This window comes from Perissodus microlepis, chromosome 10 (assembly GCF_051167445.1).
Source record: "Perissodus microlepis isolate ML-2025 ecotype Zambia chromosome 10, ASM5116744v1, whole genome shotgun sequence".
NCBI classification, from domain to species: Eukaryota; Metazoa; Chordata; class Actinopteri; order Cichliformes; family Cichlidae; genus Perissodus; species Perissodus microlepis.
Window position 1 is genome coordinate 8,873,908 of NC_140470.1, and position 26,601 is coordinate 8,900,508.

At 39.0% G+C, this 26,601-nt stretch overlaps 1 protein-coding gene across 8 annotated transcripts in view; it reads right to left on the bottom strand.

The window, feature by feature from the left end:
* Positions 1–6,565: 6,565 nt before the first annotated feature.
* Positions 6,566–26,601, bottom strand: part of acaca (acetyl-CoA carboxylase alpha) — a 33,418-nt gene continuing 13,382 nt past the window's right edge. For 2 of the 8 annotated variants that reach the window (XM_084941801.1, XM_084941795.1), the window contains exons 25-54: positions 25,855–25,968; positions 25,641–25,730; positions 25,410–25,528; positions 23,159–23,182; positions 22,135–22,278; positions 21,934–22,036; positions 21,734–21,841; positions 21,536–21,592; positions 21,201–21,245; positions 20,042–20,083; positions 19,223–19,438; positions 18,947–19,102; positions 18,629–18,853; positions 17,661–17,816; positions 17,419–17,565; positions 16,769–17,038; positions 16,228–16,325; positions 15,934–16,054; positions 15,657–15,767; positions 13,489–13,632; positions 13,266–13,386; positions 12,217–12,313; positions 11,984–12,080; positions 11,742–11,877; positions 11,490–11,667; positions 11,292–11,404; positions 10,490–10,644; positions 9,550–9,720; positions 8,372–8,508; positions 6,566–8,231 (exon numbers count right to left, since the gene is read on the bottom strand). In XM_084941801.1, the coding sequence (XP_084797927.1) occupies positions 8,105–8,231; positions 8,372–8,508; positions 9,550–9,720; positions 10,490–10,644; positions 11,292–11,404; positions 11,490–11,667; positions 11,742–11,877; positions 11,984–12,080; positions 12,217–12,313; positions 13,266–13,386; positions 13,489–13,632; positions 15,657–15,767; positions 15,934–16,054; positions 16,228–16,325; positions 16,769–17,038; positions 17,419–17,565; positions 17,661–17,816; positions 18,629–18,853; positions 18,947–19,102; positions 19,223–19,438; positions 20,042–20,083; positions 21,201–21,245; positions 21,536–21,592; positions 21,734–21,841; positions 21,934–22,036; positions 22,135–22,278; positions 23,159–23,182; positions 25,410–25,528; positions 25,641–25,730; positions 25,855–25,968 (3,822 nt within the window). In that variant the 3' untranslated portion in view covers positions 6,566–8,104. Of the gene's footprint in view, positions 8,232–8,371; positions 8,509–9,549; positions 9,721–10,489; positions 10,645–11,291; positions 11,405–11,489; positions 11,668–11,741; positions 11,878–11,983; positions 12,081–12,216; positions 12,314–13,265; positions 13,387–13,488; positions 13,633–15,656; positions 15,768–15,933; positions 16,055–16,227; positions 16,326–16,768; positions 17,039–17,418; positions 17,566–17,660; positions 17,817–18,628; positions 18,854–18,946; positions 19,103–19,222; positions 19,439–20,041; positions 20,084–21,200; positions 21,246–21,535; positions 21,593–21,733; positions 21,842–21,933; positions 22,037–22,134; positions 22,279–22,594; positions 22,745–23,158; positions 23,183–25,409; positions 25,529–25,640; positions 25,731–25,854; positions 25,969–26,601 lie in introns of all 8 variants that reach the window. The other 6 variants (XM_084941802.1, XM_084941796.1, XM_084941799.1 and 3 more) reach the window with 6 other exon arrangements.

Genomic DNA, 26,601 nt, shown 5'->3' on the forward strand with positions numbered 1-26,601 from the left:
GGTATCAGCAGCTTGGTTAGATGCCTGCAGCTATAGTATCTTTATTGTTCTTCACAAGACTAGACAACGTTCTTAGACAGAATCAGCATAATTTGTTGGACCAATTACCAAAAGTTTTTTTTAGTCTCTTCTCAAGGAGCATAATACAGTGACCCATGAAGACTTAGCGTGAACAAATATAACTATCTTACATTCTGTGCATCAAAATTTAAACACCTGAAAACCGATACCGAAAACAATAAGATAAATGCTATCATGTACTAATAATCTACTGCAATTTGAGATGAATCCTTCTGATCCTTATTTGATTTGAACTTAAATTTAGTATTTTTCTCATTGCTGTTCTTTTTAGCCCCTTTCTCAATCTAGCCCAATTCACAAATTTGACTCTTTCTTCACTTTATGCTTGAGGCTTGGTACTCCAGTTTCTGCATGAAAATCATTCACACATAGAATTTTATAATCAATGCCCACAGTAATAGGATTCCTCTGGCCATGGGCAATTAATACAGTTTTCTCCTTTTTTCCCTCCTTGCGCTGATCTCAAAGCTACGAGACATTGGCTTCTCCTCATTTACATATTTATTGCATTGGACTCAAATCTGGCGAGTGATTGATGTGGAGCCTGCCTTCTGAATTTTTAGCGGTCTATTATTATGAAAGACATGGAGGGGGGCTGCAGCACGTCAGTGTAATTTTGATTAAAGTTGAAGAGGACAGAATCACGAGTGTTCCCCACCTACTCTCTTTTCCTACACTGCTTAATCCGTGAGGCCAAGAGCTGATTTCAGCCTGTTATTGAGCCTGAGGAGTCAACCATTCACAAAAAAAGAGGCAGATTCACTTGTTAAGATTTTAATCAATGTGTCACTTGCTCCTAAAGTTAATGACAATGCGATTATTTTCAGTTATTAATGGGTCTTTGGAAAACTTTTTGTTTCCCCTCTTCTATTTATTTTGGATCATGTATGTGGCTGTATCGTTCAGAATAATGTTACGAGCAGTATCCATCTGTTCATGAATGAAATAATAAAAAATGTTTTGAAAGCATGATTTTCCTCTGCATAACAAAGGCTTTTGCACACTGAATTCCTTCAGATTGCTTTGCTGCACAATGCAGACTGAGACAAAGACATGACACTGATGGCTGATCAGATGGTAAGCTTGTATGCTCAAGTGTGAAAAACTCTGCTCTGCATATGGTATATGTGCATACGTGCATGTAATGGGGTGCAGTATGGAGGTGACTGTAGAGCAGTTCTCCAGCTCCAATGGATCAGTTTCAACGTTTCATCTAATGTTTGAGCAAGTTTGGGACATAAAATGTTTCTTGTTTAGTGCAAGCTATAATAAACAAGTTATAATAAAGTAGCTAACATTCACTCCCATTTTTTTTAATTAAATGTAAACTCAAACCTTATAAAAGTTTCAGTTCAGGCGAATTTGCCTAAAATCAAAAGCAACCCTCCTTCTCTCATCTATACTTACACCAGCACTCATCTGGAGGCCGGACAGATTCTTGAGAACTTAGATGGCTTTTATCAGTCTGATTTAGAATTAGTAAACTAATGCTGATACATGACATTACTACAACTTAGCTTGTCAAGCACAGGGATTTCACTGGTTGGCTGCCTTTGTCCTTCAGAGCCAAAGGACGTGCATTATGAGATGCGGTAAACCAACAGTTCCATGTGGAGTTGGCTTTCTATGGTCCACTGATATGCCCTTAATGTATGCAATTTCATGTGACATATCTCTCAGATGGACTCATTGCTGGACTGGACTGATCTTTGCATTCAGCTAAACAGTGCATATCATAACCCATAATGAGTGCCACACAATACACTTCAGTGCAGGCTGTCTTTACTTGAACATATTAATTAATGCATCTTCAGTTCTGGCTTGACGGGCTTTCAGATTCTTTGATGGTGCATCTTGTACTAGACTTCATAACGTCAAATCAGCAACAATAAGTACACATTCCTATAGTAATAAGATAAGGTGACTAAGTCACAAGGAACCTACAGTACACATAGTTCTATAAGTAATTCATTAAATGTAATTAAATTACATTAAATGTAAATCTGTAATTGAGTAATTTATACTTTTTAAAGTGTATTTACTTATATTAGGCTATCTGTGTGGTGTACCTTTTATAGTGAGGATTAGCTATAGTTGTGCATACTTATTTTGGTTCAGAGTTTCTACTTTATTCATTTGTTCTTTATTTTATTTTGTTCATTGTTGTTCAGTTTTCCTTTCATTTGATAGCTTGTTGGCAAAAAAAACACAGGAAAGTAAAAAATAAAAAGAGCTTCATTTTGTATTACAGTGCATTCTATGGAAGTATTAATAATAATAATACATTTTATTTGAAAGCACCTTTCAAAACACTCAAGGTCACTGTACACAGAATAAAAAGCAACATAAAAGCAAGCAATATTGTGAGTCTTGTGCTAGATGGTGTGAAAGGAGAAAAGTTTTTACTTTTGCATTTATTTAAAGCTTCTTCAAAACAAAGATTCAAAGAATAATAAAAGCAACAAATATGAAAAGTTAAACTTAAAAATCATAATAACACAAAACAAATTATAAACAGAAAAAAGAAGGAAAAACTGCCTTAAAAGTGAAAGAAAAAATGTGATAAAGACATTAGCAGTTATACAAAGCCAAATGATAAAAATGTGTTGCCTGTCTGAGATCCTCAGGCAGGGAATTTAGTAATTGTGGTGTCCTGGCTGCAAAGACTGGATCACCTTTAGTGACTAATTCTTCTAAGTCTTTAAAAGTCTGTAGCAGATGGCGGTCTGTGGAATAACTGTACAGATGTTCGACTTTCCAAAAATTCAAATACACCGTGCATCTAAATGAGAAGCTGGGCATCCAACAATGTGTGACTTATTCATCACCTGGAGAATCTGAATATCTGTACAAATTCAACTGCAATCAACCTAAAAGCTGGTTAGATTTCAGTCTATAGCTCAAAGCGACCAACCAACAGGCTGAGTAGACTACAGAGCCCTGTAGTCAGAATGGCTCAAACAATTATGTTTGTAGTAGCATTTGCTGAGAGACACGGTAACAGTAGATAGCATCTTTTTCCCGTCCCAACCTTACCAACACGTCCAATATACCGTGAGGATCTATCGCTGCTTCCATATTTTCTATACCAGTTGATGACCTGTCACATGTCCTACAGTGATAATTGTGATGTATGGCCAAAGGTGCTGGACCTCGGCTGCTGACCTTTCCACAATCTCATACTGGGGAACCTTTACCATCGACCTCCTTTGCCCCTCCCCATTTTCCACAGATCGTATTCCAGGGGCTCCAACCTTCCTCTCCCCTCCTCCTCAGCCATGTACATATTGTAGTTGGCTCGACGTACGAAGCCCGAAACACTCCAGTGGTTCCATGAATGTTAATGCTGGGATAAAGGAGCAGAGGAGAGGGGAGGGAGGCACGGTACAAGGGACAACTTTACCTGGCCTGTAATGCACAGCTATATGAAGCTTCTTCCATGTTACGGTTCATATTGATTAAGCCATGTTTTCCTTGTTATAGTATGTGTGTGAAATATTAAGCGTGTGAGCAGCATTTTCAGGAAGAGTCGCAATCACACTCCCCAACCATGCGCTGTAATAATTTCACTTTTGTATACGAAATGTAAGGACGACTTTTTGCTATTTGATCTTTGTGTAATTTTGGTGCAATCAAGATTTTAAAAATTTGCTGCTGATGTGTGCCAAAGTTCACTTCAGTCTTTACCAGGCTTGGGTACAGAGGAAATGCCAGCATTATGAAGTGACAATCACACAGTGTTGCAAGCTTTTACTCCTGCAGAGGGCTGAAGTGCTGCTTTCCTGCCCTCAAAAGAGGTTCACAACCTCTGTATACCCTGCATTTAAGATGCTCTAAATCATTTATTTAAATATTGATCTATACGTGGATTTGCATTTCAGGAACTGAGTTTGCGTTGAGACACTATCAAAGATTACAAATCACAAAACCTGGGATGCATGGGGAAATATCACTATCGTTCTAATCTCACTATCATAAAACTAAATTCAAACAAAGCCACCAGAGTGACACAACAATGTTTTACTTTCTGATATAGGTTCAGCTTCACTGGAAGTTTCAAGACTGCATTTATATTCTCATATGCATTATTCACAATATATAGCACTGTGCAAAGTTTGGAGCCACCTCTCATTTCTTCATAGTTTATTAGAAACATGGGAAATATGTGCAATATGAAACAACAAGCATAAATGGAAATACAGTATAAGTGCAAAAAGAGACTGAAAGTCAATATTTGGTGATGCTGATAGTGCTCCATTGTGTGCTTTTGCAAAGCTCAATTCAATTCAAATCAATTCAATTTTATTTATACAGCTCCAAATCACAACAACAGTTGCCTCAAGGTGCTTTATATTGTAAGGTAGGCCCTACAATAAGTAGCAAAGTATATTCTGAGTGTTTTCACTGGCGGTGATGTAAAAGTATCCAGGTATGCTTACTGCATTAGCAGTGTGCTTGGGATCATTGACATGCATAAAATGAAGCAGCTGCCAATCAATTTTGTATTTTAATGATTTCAAAATACCATAAGTTTTGACAAAATCCTCAACACCGCTGACTGTTTTATAAATGGCTGTAGACACTCACTGCTGGACCGCTCTCCTGAACACTTTTAGACTTAGTGACATTTTTAACTAAAACAAAAACTTTAATCACTCAATAAGATTTGTTGCCACTGATTTTCAGTCCAGTTGTGTCCAGCCTTTCTTCCTTTTCCAAGAATGGCTTCTTGATTGCTACCCTTCGACTGAGATTATTTCCAATTGAGACTTCACAGAACAGTAGATGGATCAGCTGAAGGGCCAGATGCATCTCTCAGATCTTGTGTCAGGACATTTCTGGATCTTTTTTCATCATATCACAACTTTTATCTTAGGCCTGTTCCTTCTTTTCTCCTCCACTTGTCCAGCTTCTTAAAACTGCACCCCATGGTGTGCAGTGTGTCTTTCCAACAGCATTGTATGATAACACACTTTTTAAAATTGCACATGATGCACCGTGAAATGTTTTTTGGTTTTTTTGTCAGTTATTGAAAAAAAAAAAAATTTTCCTCAGTGTGCCTTCAGTATATGACCTGAAGTAAGAGAAACAGGTTTGAAACCAACATTTATTTCAATACCGTAGGGGAAAAAATTAATTTAAAAATGACCAGATACTCATAAAATTGATAGCATTGTAGTGCGCTGGCCTGTTATAAATTTGCAGTATGTCTGAAATGTAAAAAGACAGGCAAGAACGCAGAGATGAGATGAGCTCTTCAAAATCCTCTGCCTGGAAAAAAGGGGAGAACAGCTGGGACCTGGCACTCCCTCTGTGTCTGTCTACTCTTTGTCATGGCCAAAAGACTCTTGTTTTCAGGCAGTAATCAGACAGCCCTGGGGCTCTGTAAAGACCCTGTTCTCTTTTCATCTCAACTGTTGCATACACCCTGCTAATTGGAATCCTGCAACTGGGTCACAGGCATTGTCTCTCAAGTGCTGTCAAGTCATTGTGACGCGTGAATGTGGAATTATGGTTGTCTCTGATGCATGATTGAGTCTTCTCATCGTAATGCCTCTTTTTCAGTCTCATCACAGATGTGAATTTTTTCCCCCTTTCTTTCACTAATATTTCTTTCTGTCCCCTCCTGTTTTTGTCACATTTTTTTTGCGTGACACCAGAAGTCACTGGGGTTTGTCATTTGGGTAAAGATGAATATTTAATTCAACTGTAGTAACATTTAAAGTGCTCTTCTTTATTTATTTATTTCCTACAAAGCTACTAACTATATATCAGCAGATCCGGTTTGCATCCTTAACTAGAGAAAGATCATTACAAGTTTCTGTCAGTTTCACCTACTGATCCTCTTCCCTCCAGTGGCTGACGAGGAACCTGATTTCGCAGTTTGTCAGTGATTAAAAGCAGAATTAATCGGCCTAGCATGCCACTACAAATGAGCAAGAACCCTCTGGGAGACCAGCAAGACCAAGCAAGGCACATTTCCAATTATACTACCAAATGAATCATTTCTTTTATTGGGCCGTCTATAATTGTGGTGGGTATTGGGTGCATGCAACTCAATTTGTCTTACATATTTGTTGGTAACATGGTAATAGAGTTGACAGAGCCAAGGGGATGATATGAAAGAAAGAGCCGGAATAAAAAAAAAGAAGAAAAAAGGGGAGGATGAGCTAGATCCCTCAATATTTGTTTGATCTGCTTCATCCTCCTTAATACTGTTGAAGTTTAAAAGCCAGAGAGAAAAATGGCACTTTAATCATCTGTGGATTGAGGAATGGGAAGACTATCATTTTCAAATAATCAGAAAATGTCTCTCCAGAGTCACAGACTTTGTTCTGACTACTGGAATTAACGAGGCTTCCAGTGATGTGATTATCAGTCGCCGGAATCATCGATATAGAAAAATAATTGACAAATTAAATTAGCATAAATTCTTGAAAACAAGACATTTGTTAAAAAATAAATAAATCAAAAAACTTTAAACTAAGTTGGGTAAGCTTTATTTAAAGTTGAAGTTACATTTAGAGCACATCGTCATCAGTGGAGATTATTTTCCGTCTTCAATTAGGAAACATCCAGTTACTTAGAAAGCAGCTGGGAAGCTTGTCAGTACAGGTGTCAACACACACACACAGAAAAGGCACAGCAATAACTATGAAGCCATTTCACATTGCCAACATTGGTATTCAGCAGTGCATTATAATGACACAATGATCCAAAAGTCTAAATTTAACAATGTAGTGCCCTTTAGCTGTTGTTATTATTAGCATTATGTACTCAGTGCCTTACAACAGGTTGTCTTTCTATCATAACACAAATACAGTGGAATATGTGATTCAGAAGACTGGTTTAAATGGTAAAAATAAACAACATTTCATACACCAGACATAAAAACTTCAGCAACAGTTGATTACAGTTAAAATGTAACGTATATGTGAACAGTAGCTTTTATCATTTCACAGACATTTTTACAAAATTTGGCCATTTGATTGTTAATTCAAATACACCTCTTTAGAAAAAAAACTGAAACTCAAACAAATAAAACATAAATTTAGAACAAGCTTAACTTAAGACTCAACAGCTGTCAAAAAAAGAGGAAAAAAAAGATCTTTCTGAGCAAGCTTACGTTTTAAACTCCGTCTAGTGCCATTATCATTTCGTATTCAAGCTTTCGTCAACTCTCCGTGCGTTACTGTTTGTTTCACTTTGTGCATTTATGTTTGCACGTATGCTAGATGCAACATTTCAAATGCAGGCTTGATTCTGGCTGCAATGTAAGGGAACAGTAAGCACTAAAGTGCCTCTAAAGCAGCATTTACTGTGTGAAGGGGACAGCTGTGGTTTTGTTGTGAGGCGAGCTGCCCATTGCTCACTGCAGGGTAACTGTGCAATAGTTGGGGTTTAAAAGGGACCTTTCTGCTGCTCCCTGCTGAGCTCCCCTGTTCAATTCTGTCTTTGTTCAGTAACTAAGTGCTCCATGCTTAGGAGTGTAAAAAAACCCTTTCTTTCTAACTCCTCTAGCAATGTGTCGCCACTGTTGAGCTGGTCATCAAAACGCTTGCAAATCTTAGCAAGCGTATGTCACAAACCTAGGTGTCTTTTTAAGAACAGCGTGTTTAATTTATACTTGGGAACACTCCAGTTGAAAAGCATGGATTATCATGGAAGCATAGACATCCTCTCGAGTCATCTGTGTAAACTCCAAACGTATTATTAAATTAAATTCACTAGATATTTCTATATTGTCATTCTTTTAATTGCACTTCAGTACAAAATACATGAATTCATCTTAAACACTGGCACATGTGTACTGCCATTTACAAAATGTTATAAATGATGTCAGTCAACTCATGATTACTGAGAATCATTGCCAGCGGTTCATTAACAACGTGGCTGCTGCCAGGGGTCATCACGCTGGCTCCTCTAGCCTCAATCTCCAGATCAGGTTGAACCAGGCTCTGTTTAGGTCTGACTATGGCCTAAGCTGGGCTTTAAGTCAAGCATGGGCAAAGACAGGCCCCCACTAGGAGGATGCTGATGTCTCCATAGTGGACAGGATACGTACCACTTCTGCTCTCTGAGTAGGTGAGATGTGCTGGGTCATGTGCACAATAGAATCCATGGCAACCTCTGGATTGGCTTGAACAAGGCTGGGAGAAAAAAAAGAGAGGGAAACAAAAGAAAATGAGCCTGTCAGGTGGGCGAATGAAGGTTAAGAAAGGAGAAAATGAGCTATTTAATTCCAGCACTCAGCAGTAGTTTGCGCTGTTGCACAGCTTTGAATGATCACCTGCGAATCTGCTTGAGGATGTGGTCTCTGCGGATGTACTTGATGTTCTCGTCGATGACTGATCTTGCACCCTCTTCTTCAGCTAGCTGCCTCTCCAGCCATGCCACCACTTCTTCATTGTTATCCCACAGATAGGCCTGCAGAACACAGAGAGCGTTAAAGGACAGAAAATGAATCATTGTATGCAGCATTTAAGCATATATTAAGCCTGAAAATCCCACTTTTTTCATGATGCAACAATAAGTGGAAGTAAAAGCAATTAAAAGTTACACACCATATTAAAAGATAAAATTAGCAAAATATCATGAATCAACAAATAAATATCAACATCAACAACAACAAAAAAGATGGACAGGCACAAAGTGGGGGCCTGATGTCTTGCTGACTGGACCTGATGGAAAAATTAGTATTCATGAGTGCTGGCATTTTCTGTTCCCAAACAAAGCCAGGCTGGAGGGCTTAGTGAAGATTTGGGGGTTTAATGGGCTCTTGCCTTTTTATGAACAGTCCTGCTTGAGGTCCACAAGAACATTTAACGCCCTTATTAATCATTTTTAATCTGTTTGCTTTTAATTAAGAAACAGCGTGTTGCTCTCCTATCTGCACGTGCCAGGGCTGTGATTAATTGTGGCTTAAGACAGCCAGTCCTGATTAGGGTAATGTATTAGCTAACAAGAAGGCCACTTCTTAAGAGATCTCAAACACTGAGCCGACTCCTGTCACCCCAGCGGCTGGAGCTCTGAGCCTTAGAAGCAAGGAAGCACAGAAGGAAGGAAGGGAAGATGATGACTTTCACAGAGTGATACACAATGAGACATTACACAAAAAAAAAAAAAAAAAAAAAAAATCTAACATGAAAGGCACTGAAAAGCAGAAATGTCTACAATTCTGTGTGGTTGTGTGGACATGATGAAAAGGTTCACTACATGACAGATATTTTGTTATTCCACAATTCTGGTTTCAGTCTACTGTGAAAATAACTAGAATTTACCAGTATTTTAAATATTCAAAGTTTTTATTTTGAATGAATTCTACACGATCCCCTCGCTCCCTAAAGTCAAACTTTAAAATTTATGAACCACCACATCCTTCCATATTATCATACTTTTCACTCAGAGCCAATACATATTGAACGATTTTACAACAAAACCTAAAAACGGCAACAAAATACTTTTTACCTTTACAGCCCCCTCGGCCTCCACAAACCAGCGGCGCAACATCGCCTGGATCTGCCCATCTGTCAGCTCGCTGTTGGCCACCTGGATCTTCCTCTTTACGGTTTCCTCCAGCAGCAGACGCCGCAGACGCCAGTAGAAGAACTGACGGGATGTCTGCCATTCTAGGATATCCTGAAGAGGCAAAAGACAAGCACCTAGCGTTACAAAGAGCTGGTATCATGAAGAGCTACGTTTTAATCCTGCTGAATGCCAATTTTAATGTGGAGCATTGCCTTCTGTATCAAGTGAAGCCAAAGGTGTGGCACTCAGGTAGCACTAATTAAGTAGACCACTGTATTACCTGGCTTAAAAACTGTCTGCTTTGGCACAAATGTCAATGAATTTATAGGTTTCATTCAGCCTTAATAAAATAAAATCTAATTCGACACATTTAAAATGTAATTGTTGTAAAGCGGATTGGAGTGTTAATAACACATGCTGTTCTTCACATTACAGTGAACTGATGGTCTGAGGATGTCTGTTCTCCTTTTCCGTGCTAGTATACTTTAGAATAGGTAATAATCCTCTCCTGTATATAGCATGTAGGGCAGGAAAGAGGGGAAGAGAAAAAAAAAAAAACACCCCGACTGCCATCCATCTGTAAAACACCCCTCTGGTCATGTGAGCAAAGTGTGTATCTGTGTGTATTTGTATGTGAAAGATGGGTCTGTGAAGGCACAGAATGAGATGGGGTCTGCCTAAGGCTGCTCTGTAGTTGCTAAGGTGATAGACCAGGGTCATCAGAAGATAATTATAAGGATGAATCTCGCAGCCTGTTGAGACCAAACATTATTCACTAGGCAGGTGCAGCAGCAGCTAGACTGATACTCCCCTATGGGCTTTTCAGGTTATTCACAGACTACACCTTCATATGTGCACACGTGATAGCGTTAGCTCTCACCGTGATGACCCCCTTCTCTTGCATGCGACCTGGGGTGTCATGGAGGTCCGCAAACTGTACAGCCACCTGATGGTAGATGGGCAAAAGAAACTCCTCACGCTCCTTAAGTTTGGTTTCCAGCTCTTTGCGATCAGGAGGGCTCAGCTCTGGGGTTCCTGTTGGAATTTTCAGAGTAATAGCATGAAACATATTAGGCATATTTCACTGGATTATTCTAAAAAGTTGAATTTAGGGATCAGCAATCAAAAGTGCATGTGCTTATCTACATTTCTGAGCACGTATAATGTAACTATATTTTCTGTTTACCTCTGTACTATCAGCCTATATATTTTTTTATGCAGGCAATTGCATGATAGTCCTGTATTTGCCTTTTGGTATGATATACATAAACACAGGTTCTCTATGAGAATGTAGTTGGGAATCAACTTCTGCTAATAGTGTTTTATTCTAGCACCGCCCCCAAACCCTCACTTCTGTCAGAGCAGACAGATGAGCTCCCAAAACCCTCACAGTAAACCATCACTATGCCGAAAGCTCCAAGCAATTGCAGCATTGGTCCAAGGGGGAAAAAAAAATCAATAGTCTGCATGGGAGAGACAGTAGAGCTAGTGATTAATCTGAGCAGGTTGTGACCGACACATCTCCCAGGGGAATGCAAAAAAGATGACACAAAATCAAGAATGACGGGGAAAGCATATATGCTCACACCTTTTGCTTCTCCCTTAAATGAAGGTAAGACCAAACGGGGAGGAAGAGAGATAGCCCTAAAGAGGAATACTCAGATTTCAAGTGTGGGGCTTACCCAATTTTTCAGCCAAGCCCATGTAGACTGGATCTACTCTTCTCATGGTCTTGACCAGATCCTTCCTTCTAAACTTGATCTCGACTGTCCCTTCAGGCTCCAACACACCACCTCTGGAAACAGAAAGGATTTAAGTGAGGAAAGACAAGGTATTAAAAAAAAAATAAAAAATTCTGCCTCCTTTTCTCCAAAGCTCACCGGCTGTCCTTGTCGGCGTACATCTCCATGTGCCGGGGGTTGATGGTGGGATCTATAACGACCCAGGAGCCTCCTCTCAGCTCAGCCTGCGGGGGGATATAAACCAATACTGGCTGCTTGTACTCCCTCAGCCCATCCACAATGTAGGCCCCGAATTTCAGCACTTGGTCATACATATCTAAAGAGGATAAAACCATATTAGATGAAGATAGGGTTCAATCACTAATTGGTTGGTGACTGAGGCAGAAGTACCTTTCATCCCTCCAGAAAAGCCCCTCCAATTGGCAAACACAATGAGAGGTAAGCCCTCCCGGTTTAGGTCCTTAATGGCCTGAGCAGTTTTGAAAGCAGAATCTGGGAACCACACCTGTCCTGCCTGTTGGATGAGCTAAATATAAAATAAAAACGAAAGAAGCGGTATCAGTACAAAGGTGTCTGTGAATGTGTTGTGTGCCTGTTCATTCTTGAATATATACACACTCAGTGACCCTTACCTTAGCCTCAGAGTCTAAATTGGCTGGATCAGCTGGGATCGACAGTTCCACTGACCTGGTTTCCACAGCAACAACTCCAGTCGGTATCCCACCGAGTCTGTAAAGAGGCCATCCACTGTTAAAATCTACAAAATACTTTGATATGATTTTTAAAAGCTAATCAATTTTTTTTGTTTTGTTTTGTAAATCAATAATGTTTAGTGACGTGTAACCTGGTTTTATTTGGGACTTACCTGGCTCTGCCTACTACTACACTCTGAGCCCACGGCTGCATGATCTCCATGAAAGAGCCATGGTCGAAGAAGCCAAGCTGCCAGGAACCCTTTGGAGCTTCATTGAGAGAGAGCAGAATACATGTAAATAAAGGCAAAAAGTGAAGTTAATTAATGAAAAGTCTAAATGCAACACAATCAGATCCACTTTCAGAAAGCATTCTCTCTTCTCGTGATATTTCTAAAATCCCTAGCTTTCTTCTGTGTGCAGACTCAGCGTGTATATTCGCAGGATCTGTCATCTTGGCACCGCCCGTGATAGATGACTGTATAAGCAGACTTGCTCAGCTCTTTTTCTGCCTGTACACCCCAAGAAACATGCCCAGCCTAAGAGGTTACCATTCAATTAAGCTTGGCCACTCATCACTACCAGACGTTGACTGGCTTCCCACACGGTTCCCCGATCTCTTTGCCATCCCAAGCAGTAATTACACTGATGTGGAACCTGCTCAGTCCTGACCTGCAGTGTAAAACACACTGCATCAATTTTGGTGCTGATCTGGCCTTTGGCGGCATGGTGTTAGGCTTCACTGTTTCTTGCTTAGTTTCTTAATAGCCTTTCTCTTGTAATGAATTATTTCAACCTTTAACTCTTAGGCTATCAGGCTGAAATAATAAATCTTTATATTTACTTTAAATAACACGAAAGAAAATGTTGCTTGACTTTTTAACAACTGCTGATGAAGCAATATTAATGATCAGTAGAGGAAAAGTGAAGTGTATACATTATTTTTATAGTCAAAGCTTATATTTGAGAGCTTAGATGCTAAACAAATCACTACAGCTTTTTTGACTATGTCCAGAATTATAACATCAATAGCATTAATAATTAATAGGATGATTTCTAGTAAATAAAACTGAGCATTTAATACAGAGTAACAAAGAAGCTACAGTGAATAGAAGGTCTGCATTTTTTTTAATACACACTCTTCAAATATTACTTGAGAATTGATTTGCTAGTCCAAACTTTTTCATAATCAAATTTAAATACGTCCACATTAGGCACTCACTCTGACTGGGGCGTCCTGCCAACATCCAGCGAGGGTCATAAGGAGCCTTGGTAGGTACAAACTCTACCGGTCGATCTATGGGATCCTTGGCATTGAGGATGGGCACTGGGCTAGATTTACACTGAGGAAAAGATCACTCATTATGATCATGATATCACATTATTAAATGAAATTGTACATTACATTATTATATTTACATACGTTCTAAACATCGAGCTGTTACCTTGGGCATGTAGGACAGCCACTGCAAAAGAGTGAAGACTCCCTCAAAGTCATCGCAAACAGTGCAGTGAGTGACACCATTGTTGTGCATGATCTGAACTCCACCGAGTTGGTTGTTGGATGTATACACTTCTCTGCCCAGCACCTAATGTAGGAAAAGGACAAATGTATGGATTTCTGGGGAAATGTATTTTATTTTAGATCAGGCAACTAAAGAAGGCAATGTTTCAAAACCTGAAGCATTAATTTCCTGCTTAATTGAACAGAATGTGGATTTACCCTTTAAAAACTAGTCTCAAACTAAGTCAAAATACTGTTGCGCAACACTGGCTGACAACAGGAAGTGTTGTAAACAAGTTTCTAGTTTGTGTATCCAGGTTACGGCAGCCTTGTCGATACCCCTCTTTCACAGTAGTCACATTTTTGGGGACAGCGCCTGCTTCTCTTCATAGCCGATTTCCTAACACATTGCTTGAATTAACACGTCCCTTTCTTAACAAGAAAACCTAATTCATTATACTGGCTTACATCCATTTCTGGTGTGCAACAGAAACCAATGTATCTGTATACATTTAGAGCCACCAAACTTATTTTATCTTCATGTTGTTCCTTTGCCAACCTGAAGCCATAAAATCTCACTTCCAGCCCACCCTATTTTCATAAGCATCTCAGAACAGGTGGCAGGGCCCTGACATGCTTCTATAAAAATCAGAGAGGAGCTCAATCCCTACCCTCAGCTCTCACCTTTTCAGCCATCATTTACTTTTTTTATTACCATTAATGGTTATGTATCTGGCTACAAATCTAGGGCACTCTCCTAAAGCTGTCAGGAAAGCTGGCTGCCCCAAGAAACATTGCAGTCACCTTGACATACACAAAACCCCTGTGCCTCTGGCCATCGCCAGATTCATTAAGATTCCACTGCGGAGAGAAGAGGAGGAGACAAAGGAGGAGGAACGAAGGGAGATGATTGGAAGGAAGAAAACGAGGCACCAAGTGGTAGCAACAGCTCGCTGGGGTATTTGTGCTAGTAGTTACTATCCATTCCCCATGAAAATAGGAGTTCTTTCCAGCAGTTAATGAAATGATGATCTCTGGGTGGCAGCCTCCTGCTCTCTATTAAGTTTCAGTTAATAGCCATGAAGTCACATGACAAATAAGCAGGCCAAAAAAAAAAAAAAAAAAAAAAAATCTTAAATCAGTGTTGCTGGTTAAAATCATTTTCTCCAAATAAAAACAAAAAAATGTGTTGCTATTCATCACCTCTATATTGTGGACATTTGTCAGTAACCATTATTGTGATGCTGCTCCTACAAATGGAGCAAAACAGTGGGACAATCTAAAAACAATTGAGCTTCCAGCAAATAGATATACCATCATTGGGCCATTTGCATAGTTTGTCATGTTGTGAACTGTCATCCAATTTGAAATGAAATCATCTTAATGCACTGACAAGGACAGAGAATGGGTAGCAAGCCAAAAGGAGGCAGCGATGCATGCAGACACGCACACAGACACACACTAATCAAGTGTATACAGGCGAGAAAAACAAACAAACAAAAAACAATCTGCATCAGCAAAACTTTTCATTCTGATTAAAAACAAATGATATGGGTGTCCTGCACTGCAGCCTCTGGCATGTCACTCTATTTCTATGCAAATACAACTTCATGGTGCGCTTTCAATTATTCCACTTTGAGTGGCAGCCAGGCCTGTGGCTGGGATCGGAAAGGGAATCCCAGTAGAACACAGCAAGGCCGAGGGAATGAGCTTCAAAATTGCTCAAACAGGGAGGGGGGAACAAGCCATATAAACCGAAAAATAAAAATAAAATCATCAAAGCACACACTGTTTTCTGTTACATTTTTTTCATAATTCAAAAAAAAAAAAAAAAAAGGACGAAAAACACAAAAGACCCATTTGACCTTCCTCCCATATTAGCTGAAAATTTTAAAAGTCAACTAATGAATATATATTGGTTTGCTCATTAAAGCGCAGATGCATTAATTATATGAATTTAGAAACAGCTCATTTGGTGTTCACTCCCCATTACAGGAGAAGCAGAGTGCAGATGTGTACAACACAATCATGTTTTTCTTCTACAACAGCAGAAAGGCACCATCACTGTATTCTACTGTATCTAAATTACACAAAAATGACCCATTTCACCTTATTGAGGGCTCCAGCTCCAGTAAGGATGATGTGGGAGTTGTCCACTTGTATCGTCCTCTGTCCAAGCCTCACCAGATAGGCTCCAATACCTATGGCTCGGCATGTGACCTAGAGGACAAAACAAGTGCAAGACTTCCAATAAGCAACCATCCAGCTTTTCACGTCTTTACATACAGCAAGTCTTTCTTCTTAACAGAACATGCAAACTCAAGGCAAAGCAGCAGAGTACATATATGAATGTGTGTTTGCACACAAGTGCGCACTTGAATCTTACCAGATTCATCGTGATGATCTCCTCGTAAGCCAGAGAGGATTCTCCAGCAATCATTCCCGACCCTCTCAGATTCTCCACACCCAGCCCTTCATCTTTACCTATAATGTCAGTGATCTTGTACCTGCGTGACAACACATACATTCACTCAAATCCAGATGCGATGACCCCCTCTTACCTTTGTCTCCATCTGTCACATCTTGTGTTTGAAGCTTGAAGATTACAAGCTTATAAAATTATATCCTCACATACAAAATTAACTATTAATGCATACTTAAAAAAAAAAAAAAAAAGTACCTCGATTCACCCTCATCCTCCACATGTTCGCAATGCACTGAGTTTAGAGCTGAAACCTTCTTGTAATCCTGAGGTGTGAGGTAGAGATACTTGAAACCCTGTAGGAAAAAAAAAAAAACATGCAAATGAAATAATGTCGACAGCTTAAAAATTGACAAAAATGAAGATGCAGGAGACAAAAAGTCAGGAAACTTTTTTTTAAAGACAGAAAAAAAACAAATAAATAAATAATTGAGAGAACAGATTAGTCTCAGAATTTCTATACTACACCTTTAGTAAAAAAATAAATACTTAATACATAATAATAAACCTTCAAATGCAAATACACTGAGATAATGACAGCAATTCTGAAACAAAAAAAATCTTTTAGAATGATGGAAAACTAAATAACTAAAACTTACTAAAATAAGTATTAGGAATATTATGATATTCTCAATAATTATCTACAAATAGTGATTAGTGGATTTCACTAATCAATTCTATACAAATTTAAATTAAAGTTTAAGTATAGCCTAATGTCTCTGAGACTCTGCTGGCTGACCTTGTAAGGATCAGCTGGATCTTGCCAGGCCACATGAAACATATGTCTGATTTCCTCTGCCAGACCGATGCGGGCACCGCTGTTGGCCGCAATATAGAGTCGGGGGATGCCACTTTCCCGAGCCATCTCTGAGGCTCGCAGGAACAGCATGTCCTCCTGGGGCCCAAAGGAGCCTATCTTGTGTGTGATGTCATTGCTTATGACAATGATCTCACGTCCTGCTGGGTACTCTGGGGTTCGCAGGGTCATCCGCCATGCCACCATACCAATCTGGAGAGATCAAATAGGGAAACTTTAACCCAATAAATACAGAATATCTGTAAGTATTAGAAATAAATAAATCACATTAGCTGCATAGTTGTTTTTCTGATTTTGAACATGACCATGTTCGCTCAATGGTGGAATAAAAAGTGTGAAATCCTCCATATTTGTTGATTCAAGACAGAATCAGAACGCAGCTTTACATCCTTGGAATAAATAGAAGTATAATATATACAGTCATCTATTTATCTATACTACCATCTTTATTGCATCAGAGCAAAAGAAAATGTGTACATTCTGAAATAAGAGGCGAGTGTGTCAAAAAATGTCAATGTCATAAATTCCTGCTTTTCAAGGTTTGTTTTCATGCTTCAAGCTTAAACACGGACCTCGTTGCCCCCTGGCAGTCGATTCATCTGTACCAGCTGACCTTGAGCATCAAGAACCAGCTCTGTGAAGGTGAGCAGCTCAGAAGGAAGAGGACACTGAGGTAAGTCGGCATAAGCCTGACATGAATGCCACAGCTTTTTCAGAGCCTGAAGATAGGATAAAATAGGCAGCATGTTAATATGTTATTATTTAGTACATCTAAGCAGAAGCTAAATATAATAGGCACGTTTTTGTACAGTACCTGTCTGAACATTTCTGGAAAGTCATAGACATAGGTGGTGCCCAGAGATTGTGCTTGGAAGCGTTTAGACTGCAACAGGTCTTTGGTAACATACGGTGTATTGATGAGCATGCCATGCAAGGGGCCCTGCTTGTCTCCATATGCTTGGAACATAATCTGGAAAAAGGCCAGAAGTGGTCACTTTAGTGATACAATGATCTCTTCAACAACCTTGGCATTAAGATGAAATCAAGATGAAAACACATGACAGAAAAAAAAAAAACAACTAAAAAAAATGTGATAATGATTAAAAGCACTTCTCATAGTTACTGGACATCAAAAGAATTCCTCTCATGTAGCGCTCTCACTATGTTGCAACTTTAGTATGTGTTATTACTTCATTATTTATCCTCCCAACAATATTACATTTTAATGCATGAAATGAGTACAGCTAAAACACTTCGAGCTGTCACTTTTGTTGGTAACCATATAACAGTCTTCACATAAAAAACAAACTGTGAATCTCTTATATTATGGAACCATTAAAGCCACCACAGAGCAAACATGAGAAAAAGACAAAAATAAGACATGAAATGTGTTGAAGATGACAGAAATCTTCCTTCATTGCTTCATGTAGCGTTCATCTCTTCAGCACTGCCTTACTACTGAATGGATGGCCGTGACCACTGAAAGATGAATGGACGGCTGGATTGATGAATCTCGCATATCTTACCTGAGTTACCTGAGTTTAGAAAAAAGATATTGCTAAAAGAATTGTCCAATGGGCTATGGGCAAGACACCATACTGGATCTCTACTCCAAATAATAAAAACTTGAAGTTTCTATTATGATATATATACAACTGAGAAATTTACAACAGAGTCTGGTAAATTGTACTCTACAAGCTGAGGTTTCCAGGAAGGAGCTGATGCCCTTTACCAGTGAATGGACAATAAGGAGATGAGATGGATGATGTATGAGTGCCCCACCTGTCGGTCTTTGGGCCCCACCTGTCCCGTTCGGGAATCAGTGACCTCCTTGTAGAGGCTGATATCCAGGTAGTAGCCAGATTCATTTGTAAGGAAGAGGCGGATGGGAATTTGCTTCCCCGTTGGAGTCAAGCGGATGTTAATCTTCAACTCGGCCTGCAGGACTCGAAGCTTCCACAGACGGCTGCCGTAACGCATCACCATGGAGCGCACAGACTCCTCGATCTGAAGTTCACAGGAAAAGATTAGCAGGAAGCAAACACAGTGGCAGTAATTTACTCTGTCAATCAGATATTTGTGGGTAATATTTTCCCAGACCTTTGATGGGTCCATGATGACTGTAGGGACAAAGTTGAGGAAGATATGGTTACAGTCAGTTCGCACAGTTGTGTTGTTGAAAGCCACCTCCAGTTCATCCATAGCTTCCAGCAGCAGGCGCTCTGCTTCATTGTGAAGGTATTCAAAGGAGGCCTCCTAATAAAAGAGGAGGAAAAAATAAATCTCAACAGCATCGAACACGGCAGAATTTGGGGGCTAAAAATTAAAGGCAAAAAATAGAAAGTTTCTCATCCAAAACCCAGCTTGTAATCTTACCTTTGTTACCAGATCAGAGTGGCGGATAATGGCACGGACAAAGAAACGGTAGTCTGTAACTTCTGTGCCCACCTCCACTCGGGCTGCACCCAGATACAGGTGCATCTTGTGATTGGCACATGGAATGGCAGTGAGAGCAAAATTCCGCATGCGGTTGAGCTCCAGCTGGAATGCTAATGCAGGCTCTAAATGACGATAGATCCGGTCCTCCTCAAACTATTGAGACACAGACAGGATACAATAACAAACAGTAACACAGTCCTGCAGAGACAAGTTTGTTTCAATATTTTACTGAGCACCTCAGTTTTTTTTCTTAACTAGCACCTCTAACATTAACAGACACAGTTTAAATTGGCAATTTCACGATTGCTCAGTTGGTTTAAGTGTAAAAAGACACCCATGAGCCACACACTGTATTAAGTAAATTAAGTCATGGGCAATATCAATCTCAGAAAGCTGCTAATGGGTGTCATTTCTCTTAAATGGGGGACATAATTAAAGAGTTCATTAGTTTAATGAGTTTTAGTCATGTCATTGTAGTGAAACTATCAGGAGTAGCAGAAATGAAGAGCCATCACTGACTGCAACTGAATGAAAGTTAACACTGCTTGGAACGGGTGGTCAGTCTGTTTTTTTTCCCTAAACAGGCTGTTTCATTGTCATGGGAATAATCCAACATACAGGTGCATTAAATACACAGTATATTCATCTTTCCAACAGAGGTCCCTTCTCCATAGGCTCAACATCAATTTGACATTCAAGCAAAAATACATTTTATATGACAGTGATGATTTGGATTTGTGTTATGTGAGCACCTACCTTGTCCCTGGCACGGAATGTGAAAAATTTAGGAAATTCCCTCTGTGTAAATAATCATAAGACAAAGAAATAAATGAATCAAAATGTTGTACATAACAGATTACATTTTCTATAAAGACAGCAATTCTGTGTTAAGAATGACAAATTAATTAGACTTTCACCAACTGTGCCTAATTACAGCAGCTCAAAAAAGCCATTATGGTCTTTGCTGAAATAGCTATATGGAAAGGAACAGTCACAATTAGGACCTTAATCGACACGCAGGGGGCCCTGTGTTCTTTTACTGCGATAATTTACCTATCAAGAAATCACTATGTATTCACCAAAGCAGAGGGCTAACATAATAATAGCAATGGGCTCAACATATAAGCACCCATTACATTCTAATGCATAAAACATGTCCTCCTTTCAGAGATCTAGTGATTCTCTGAATAATGCCTGGTAGGCCTGTCTGATGTTATCACATGAAGTCTCCCACTTGCCAAAATAATGCCAGATGGATTGGAGACACCCTCATCACATCACAAGCTACATAATAATCAGATGACTGCAAAAGTATACACAGTGTAAACCTTCATAGCTATGATTTAACACTGATTGCAAATGACCCACTGCAATATAGTGAACTGAAGAAAAATCTTTTCAGAGTGAGCATGCATAAAACAGTAGTGGCCACAATGATAGGGACATCTGTTATTATGACAATGACTTTGTCTTTTCTATTCAAATCCCTGTCATCTTAATGCAACTGGTCTCTTGATAATATGTCAAACTCTGCAAGACATGGTACATCACAAAACTGCCACAGCTGGGGGTTCAAACTCTTATGTGGCTAAAATGTGTGGTCCCATCACTAATAGGGCATTTCCATCTAAAAATGATGAGCTCACAATCTGTGTGATTTATTTAAGCTGGTATAACCGAGCTGAAAAAACAAAACAAAAACAAAAACCAAGCAGCTGCAGGATGGCAAAGATTAAAAAAGTCTGTGCTAAACAGAATTAGTGTATGCATGTTAATACACTATCATTAATCTACCTCCTGTAGGTGGCGTTTCCAACAACATCTACAGTGATATTTTGCACTTCCTATGTAATTTGTGTTGGTTGTGAAACAAATGCACTGTTGACGACAGAATTCTTTGCCTTCCATTACTTACATGAAACCTTTGGTCCACCTCACAGTTGACTTGCTTCCTGAAATCCTGTCATCAAAAATGCAGCAAAAGCAAGGCATGCAGAAGGAGATACAGAGACAAAAGAGGAAAACCAGCTAAATTTCAAATGCAAATTATTACCACAATTACTACAGTATTGCCACACATAACAAATTAATAAAATATTAGTGATAACAAAAAGGTCAGATGCAAGCTCAGTTTATTTCTGATATTTTGGTACATGCGGTTCAGTAGTGCCGAACTGATGGCATGCAAGGCAGCTGATGGTGAAGATGGATGGTTTTCTGAGTTTTACATTTTAAAATTAGAAGCCTCACCTTTTGAGCCACGAGGAAAGTCAACCTTCGGATGCCGTGTTCAAACAGCAGAGATTTCTGGAATAAGAAAAAATAAATAAATAAATGAATATATATATTTATAGTCAGGATGATAAGAACGAGCTAAGTCATCTCATATATTCTAATCCATTTTCTTAACTGACAAGATACAAGGTTTTTGCTGTAGATGTCTCCCACCTTTGACTGAGTGAATTCCCGGAACATAGCTGCCAGGCCATCATCATCAATGTCGCTGTCAGTCTTTATAGCAACATTCAGGATATGGATAGGCTCATCCTGGATACTCTGGGTGACAAAGCAAATACACATCTAATTCGAATCCTTAGTTATAGGGGTCAGTGACAGGCTAGTGACTAGTACAAGTCTGCCCTCTTCACCTTGTTGTCCTCTTCACCGTACAGCACAGGATTGCCTCCTTCTGGGAAGGTTGGACTTTGTGGAGGAGAGTCAGAGAAGCAGCTCAACATATCCGTTATGTTCCTATAAAATATTTAAAAAATAAATAAAAGCGATTAGTGATACTTTTACCTCCCAATAAAAAACACTCAAGTTTAGAATTCTTTTACACAAGGACTGACTTGGTGAACTCCTGGAAGCTGCGGAAAGCCACCATGGCTCCCATGCGCTGGCAGGGTGGTGTAAAAGACGTGTCAAGCAGAACGTCGCTCACACTGGCCATGTGCACCATGCCGTAGTGATTCAGGTTGGATGAGAATGACATCCTAAGGTGTAGACAGAGAAATATTAAAAAAGGCTCGAATGTTAAAAAAACAAAACAAACACAAAAAAAAAAAACAAGTAGTAACAAAACGCCACCAAGGAATGAACATAGGAAAAGAGCTATACCATAGACAAGGACATTTAGATATATCCTGTTACGATAACATCGCTTTGCAGAGAACAAGAAAACGTAAAACCACCAGAATGACCCCTCAAGTATCCAAGTTTCATTTTGATGTGTGTTAGTCCTTTGATTGTAAGCAGGCAACCCCAAAGTTACAGCTTGTATAAGCACTCGAGAGGTCTTATGTGTCAAACCTTTCCACAGTATCCAAATCTGATGCATTTTTCTTCTTAGCATTATCATCCTGTGATTCGTTTTCTGGTGCTTTAGGGTCCTGGGGTTTAGTTTCCTCTAATTTAGTGTCCATGACTTTAAGATTTTCCAGGACTGAAGGAAACATTTTCCTGGCAGGACAGTCAGAGGTTTCAGTTTTGGAGATGCGTACTAGTATATGATTTCTACCAAAATTTTATGTGATCATCTTAAACTATATGACATACATAAGTTATCTTAAACTTGCACAATACTGAAGCACATACACACAGCAGTTAGATACAGAGCAGTCCTTTCAACAGAAACGGGCACCCATCAGTAAAGACATTTTTTGGCAGAAAGGTTGAATGCCATAGGCCATGCAGATGTCAGTAAAATTAAATTACTCTGCAATTATCAACCAGACTAGACCAAAGTTATTAAATCTAAACACATAAAACAGCTTTATAACCAACAACTAGATAATTAATCTCAACTTGAATTACAGCTTTATTCATCCAGCTAGCTAGTCACCGGTAGTTGATGCAATTAAAAGAATGTTTTACCTGTTTAGAGTGGGGATGTTCCCTCTGCAATCAAATAACATTGATTATCAAGTGGTTAGTGACAGGCATCAGAAGGAAGACATTTAAGGTGTAGCAATGTGTGCATGTGATTATATGTGTCCCTTAACATATTTTTGCACCAGGAACAATCAAATTATTCTGTGACTTCACACATAAAAAGATTAACGAGAAACACATCTGATGAAAATGCAGCCAATTACATTTGTATCCTTGGTGCTTTGTATGTGTGTGTGTTTGTTTGGGGGGGGGACTGGAAAATTTCATGGGTGGAGTTTCAGAATCTTGTATGCATCCACTGCATATAGAAACGGATGTAATGAATGGTAAAATTATGATAAATAACTCTTTCTCACAATAAACACACATTTTGCTACTTAACTGCTTCCTCTACACATGCATCACGTGATCACATGAACAAAGAGCGGATCACGTCACTCTCTCATGCTGTTCTGTATGTCACAAATAATGATGCAAAAATGAAGGTTAATTTATACACAGTAAAACACAAGCATGCGGATGGATGAGTGCAAGGATTTCAAAAAAATAAGCACTACTTAGTAACCACAAGCAAATGCATTAACACAAACAAAAAATACACAAAACATGCAATCACACATGGACGAACTGAACCCAGCTGCTGAAACTGAGTGAGTGCAACAGAAATGCCACAGTACTGTGTCTGTTAAAAACCTTTTCAAATACTGAGCACGTACAATAACTTCTGACTTTTTTTGTGCCAGATGTTTTCTTTTTCCCTCAGAACTTAAGCAAGTGCACGTGACTTGAAACTCTTGATTCTCAATTGCTTAATTGCTCAGTCCTGTTTTAACAAACCAAGAAAAGTATTTTCAGTGGTGAAAAATACCTTCTTTTTTTGCACATGACAACATTTACAGGAAAAACAATGGCGAACAGTGACACAGAGGTAGGGAAAAAAAAACAAAAAAAAAAAAAAACAGGGACCGTGGATATAAAAAGTGCACACATCCCTGCTGGGGAAAAAAATAATGAGACAACAATAAATCATTATAAAAATTCTTCCCACCTTTATTGTGACCTATAACTTGTACGACTCAAGAGAAAAACAAACCAATCTGTTATGGGGAAAAAAATGTAAACATAAAAAATGTACAATAAGCTGGCTGCATAAAAATGCACACCTCTAAAACTAGTACATTACTGAAGCACCTTTTAATTTAATTGTGGCATTCAGTTTTCTTGAGTACACAGTTGTCATCAATTAGAGACTCTCGTTAACCTCGCATAAAGTTCAGCTGTCCTAATAGGATTTTCCTGACATTTACTCAGTCTATGTCTATACTATGGGCTAGTGTTGCAAGACTGAAGCCTATTCTGACAAAGAAAACATCCATACACAAGTCTCCTAAAAGCTTGTGGGAAAATGTGATACGGTCTGAAGGTTGAACTTTTTGGCACAATTTCATACAGAACGTTTGGTGCTAAAACCACTCTATGCATTACCGTACTTAAGGTGAAGCACGGTGTTGGCAGTATCATGCTTTGGGGCTGCTTTTCTTTAGCTGGAAACTTAAGTGTTAGTGGAGTGGACAGAACTCAAAACATTTCTACCACCAGTCACAAGAAACCCTTCAAGTTTCTTGCAGACAGCTGAATTAAAGGTTGTGCACATTTATGCAACCAGCTTATTATGCGGATTTGTTTCTTCAATTGAATTGTACAGGTTATAGGTCACATTAAAGGTACTAAAAGTTGAGAATTATTTATTGTGGTTTTAATTTTTATTTCTCAGATGCTTGCCATTTTAACTAGGGTGAGTATGCTATTTATATCCACTGTACTTAATAATAAGTATTCTTTATCTTTTAACAGTTACAGTATAATAGGTCATGAAAATTTTGTGCAGCCATGCTACACCTTCACTTAGGATTTAAAAAAAAAAGAGATAATAAAATGTTGTAGAAAACTGTAAGACAGGAAAAAATTCAGGTTCCTCTATTTAGAAACACAGGCATAAGCAGCAACTGCAGCACATCATTGCAGGTCCTGCTGCTAACACGCAGACTAATATTATTATTGTTGTGTTGTCACCTTGCAAGCAATTTTGATAAAAGCTAACTTTTAACGGAAAATTCAACATGAGAGTATGAGTAGAATTACTGATGGCACGGCGCCCTGGGGGAAGGAGGGGGTCAGGACAGCAGAATAGTAATGCACATGTACGCGTTTCAGCTATTTTCATGAGCAATACCTGTTGGGATGTGAAGTGGGAAGCATGAACTGAAACTCTACTATACATGTGTTGTCCTTCAGTTGTCGATGCTGAACACTGTTGAGCTCGTAGGCGATGTATGCTCTCCGAACATACACCTGACATTATTGAAGACAGGCAATGCTGGTCAGATATGTGAAGTGCTTGTAAAGTTTGTTCAACTTAAATTCAGAGAAACTGATTAATAAACAAGACTCTTATTCCTCTCACCTCCAGGGCGGCCATCCTGACTACCTGATTACTGTGGTAGAAGAAGTTGGGGAGAACGTCAAAGATGGATGTCTCTGAAAGGATCAGTTTCTAGAGAAAGAAAAATAACAAAGAAAAAAAAAAAAAAAGTATAATCATACACCTTGGACATTTTGTCTGTTGTTTTGAAACACATGCACAGCCACAACTACTGCTCTTGCCCTTTAATGCTCACCTGAAGGTTCTCAATGCAGAACTGGTGCCCATACATATCAATGGCAGAGAGAAAGATTGACTCCACCTGGTTGTGTCGTAGCTCATAAGAGGGAAGGTGGGAAGCTATCAACACCTGGAAGAATAAGATAAATGTGCTCTTCAGGTATAGCACAGCAAACAATACTTAATTATGCTTTCCTTTACATTTTCTGACAGTGTCAACCTTTACACTGTTTCAGCTACACACTTTGTTGTGCTAATGTTTTACTTTATATTTATTTTTAAAGAAATTTTCTCTCTCACACAGTGGAGAGCATATAGTGACATCTGGTGGGAAAATACTAAATAAATAAAGTCTGGTAGTAAGTTACATTTATAGTTGTGTTGGTGTTTCTGTATTGCTCAGCGATCACAGGTGATTCTGAGTTTTGATGTTGCACTTTGACAAACAGTTACTTTTAATAAAACAGCAAAGAGAAAAGACTTCTCTCTACACAGACTGTCAGAGATGTATGGATGAATATTAGCTATTGCATTACTAAAATGAGCAAGCAAGATACAACTACAAACTATGACATTTTGTTTCATACTGTGTTTACAGGGCACATTACTGCTCAACAGAACAATCACAGAGTTTAAGGCTCATGTTGCTGCAAATTATAGCAATATTATCTTAAAAGTGCATGTCAGGCTACGCCAGAGGTTAAAAAATCCACAGTCCAACCAATTAGGCATTACCTGAGCCAATCCACAGCCTCTGCCACTT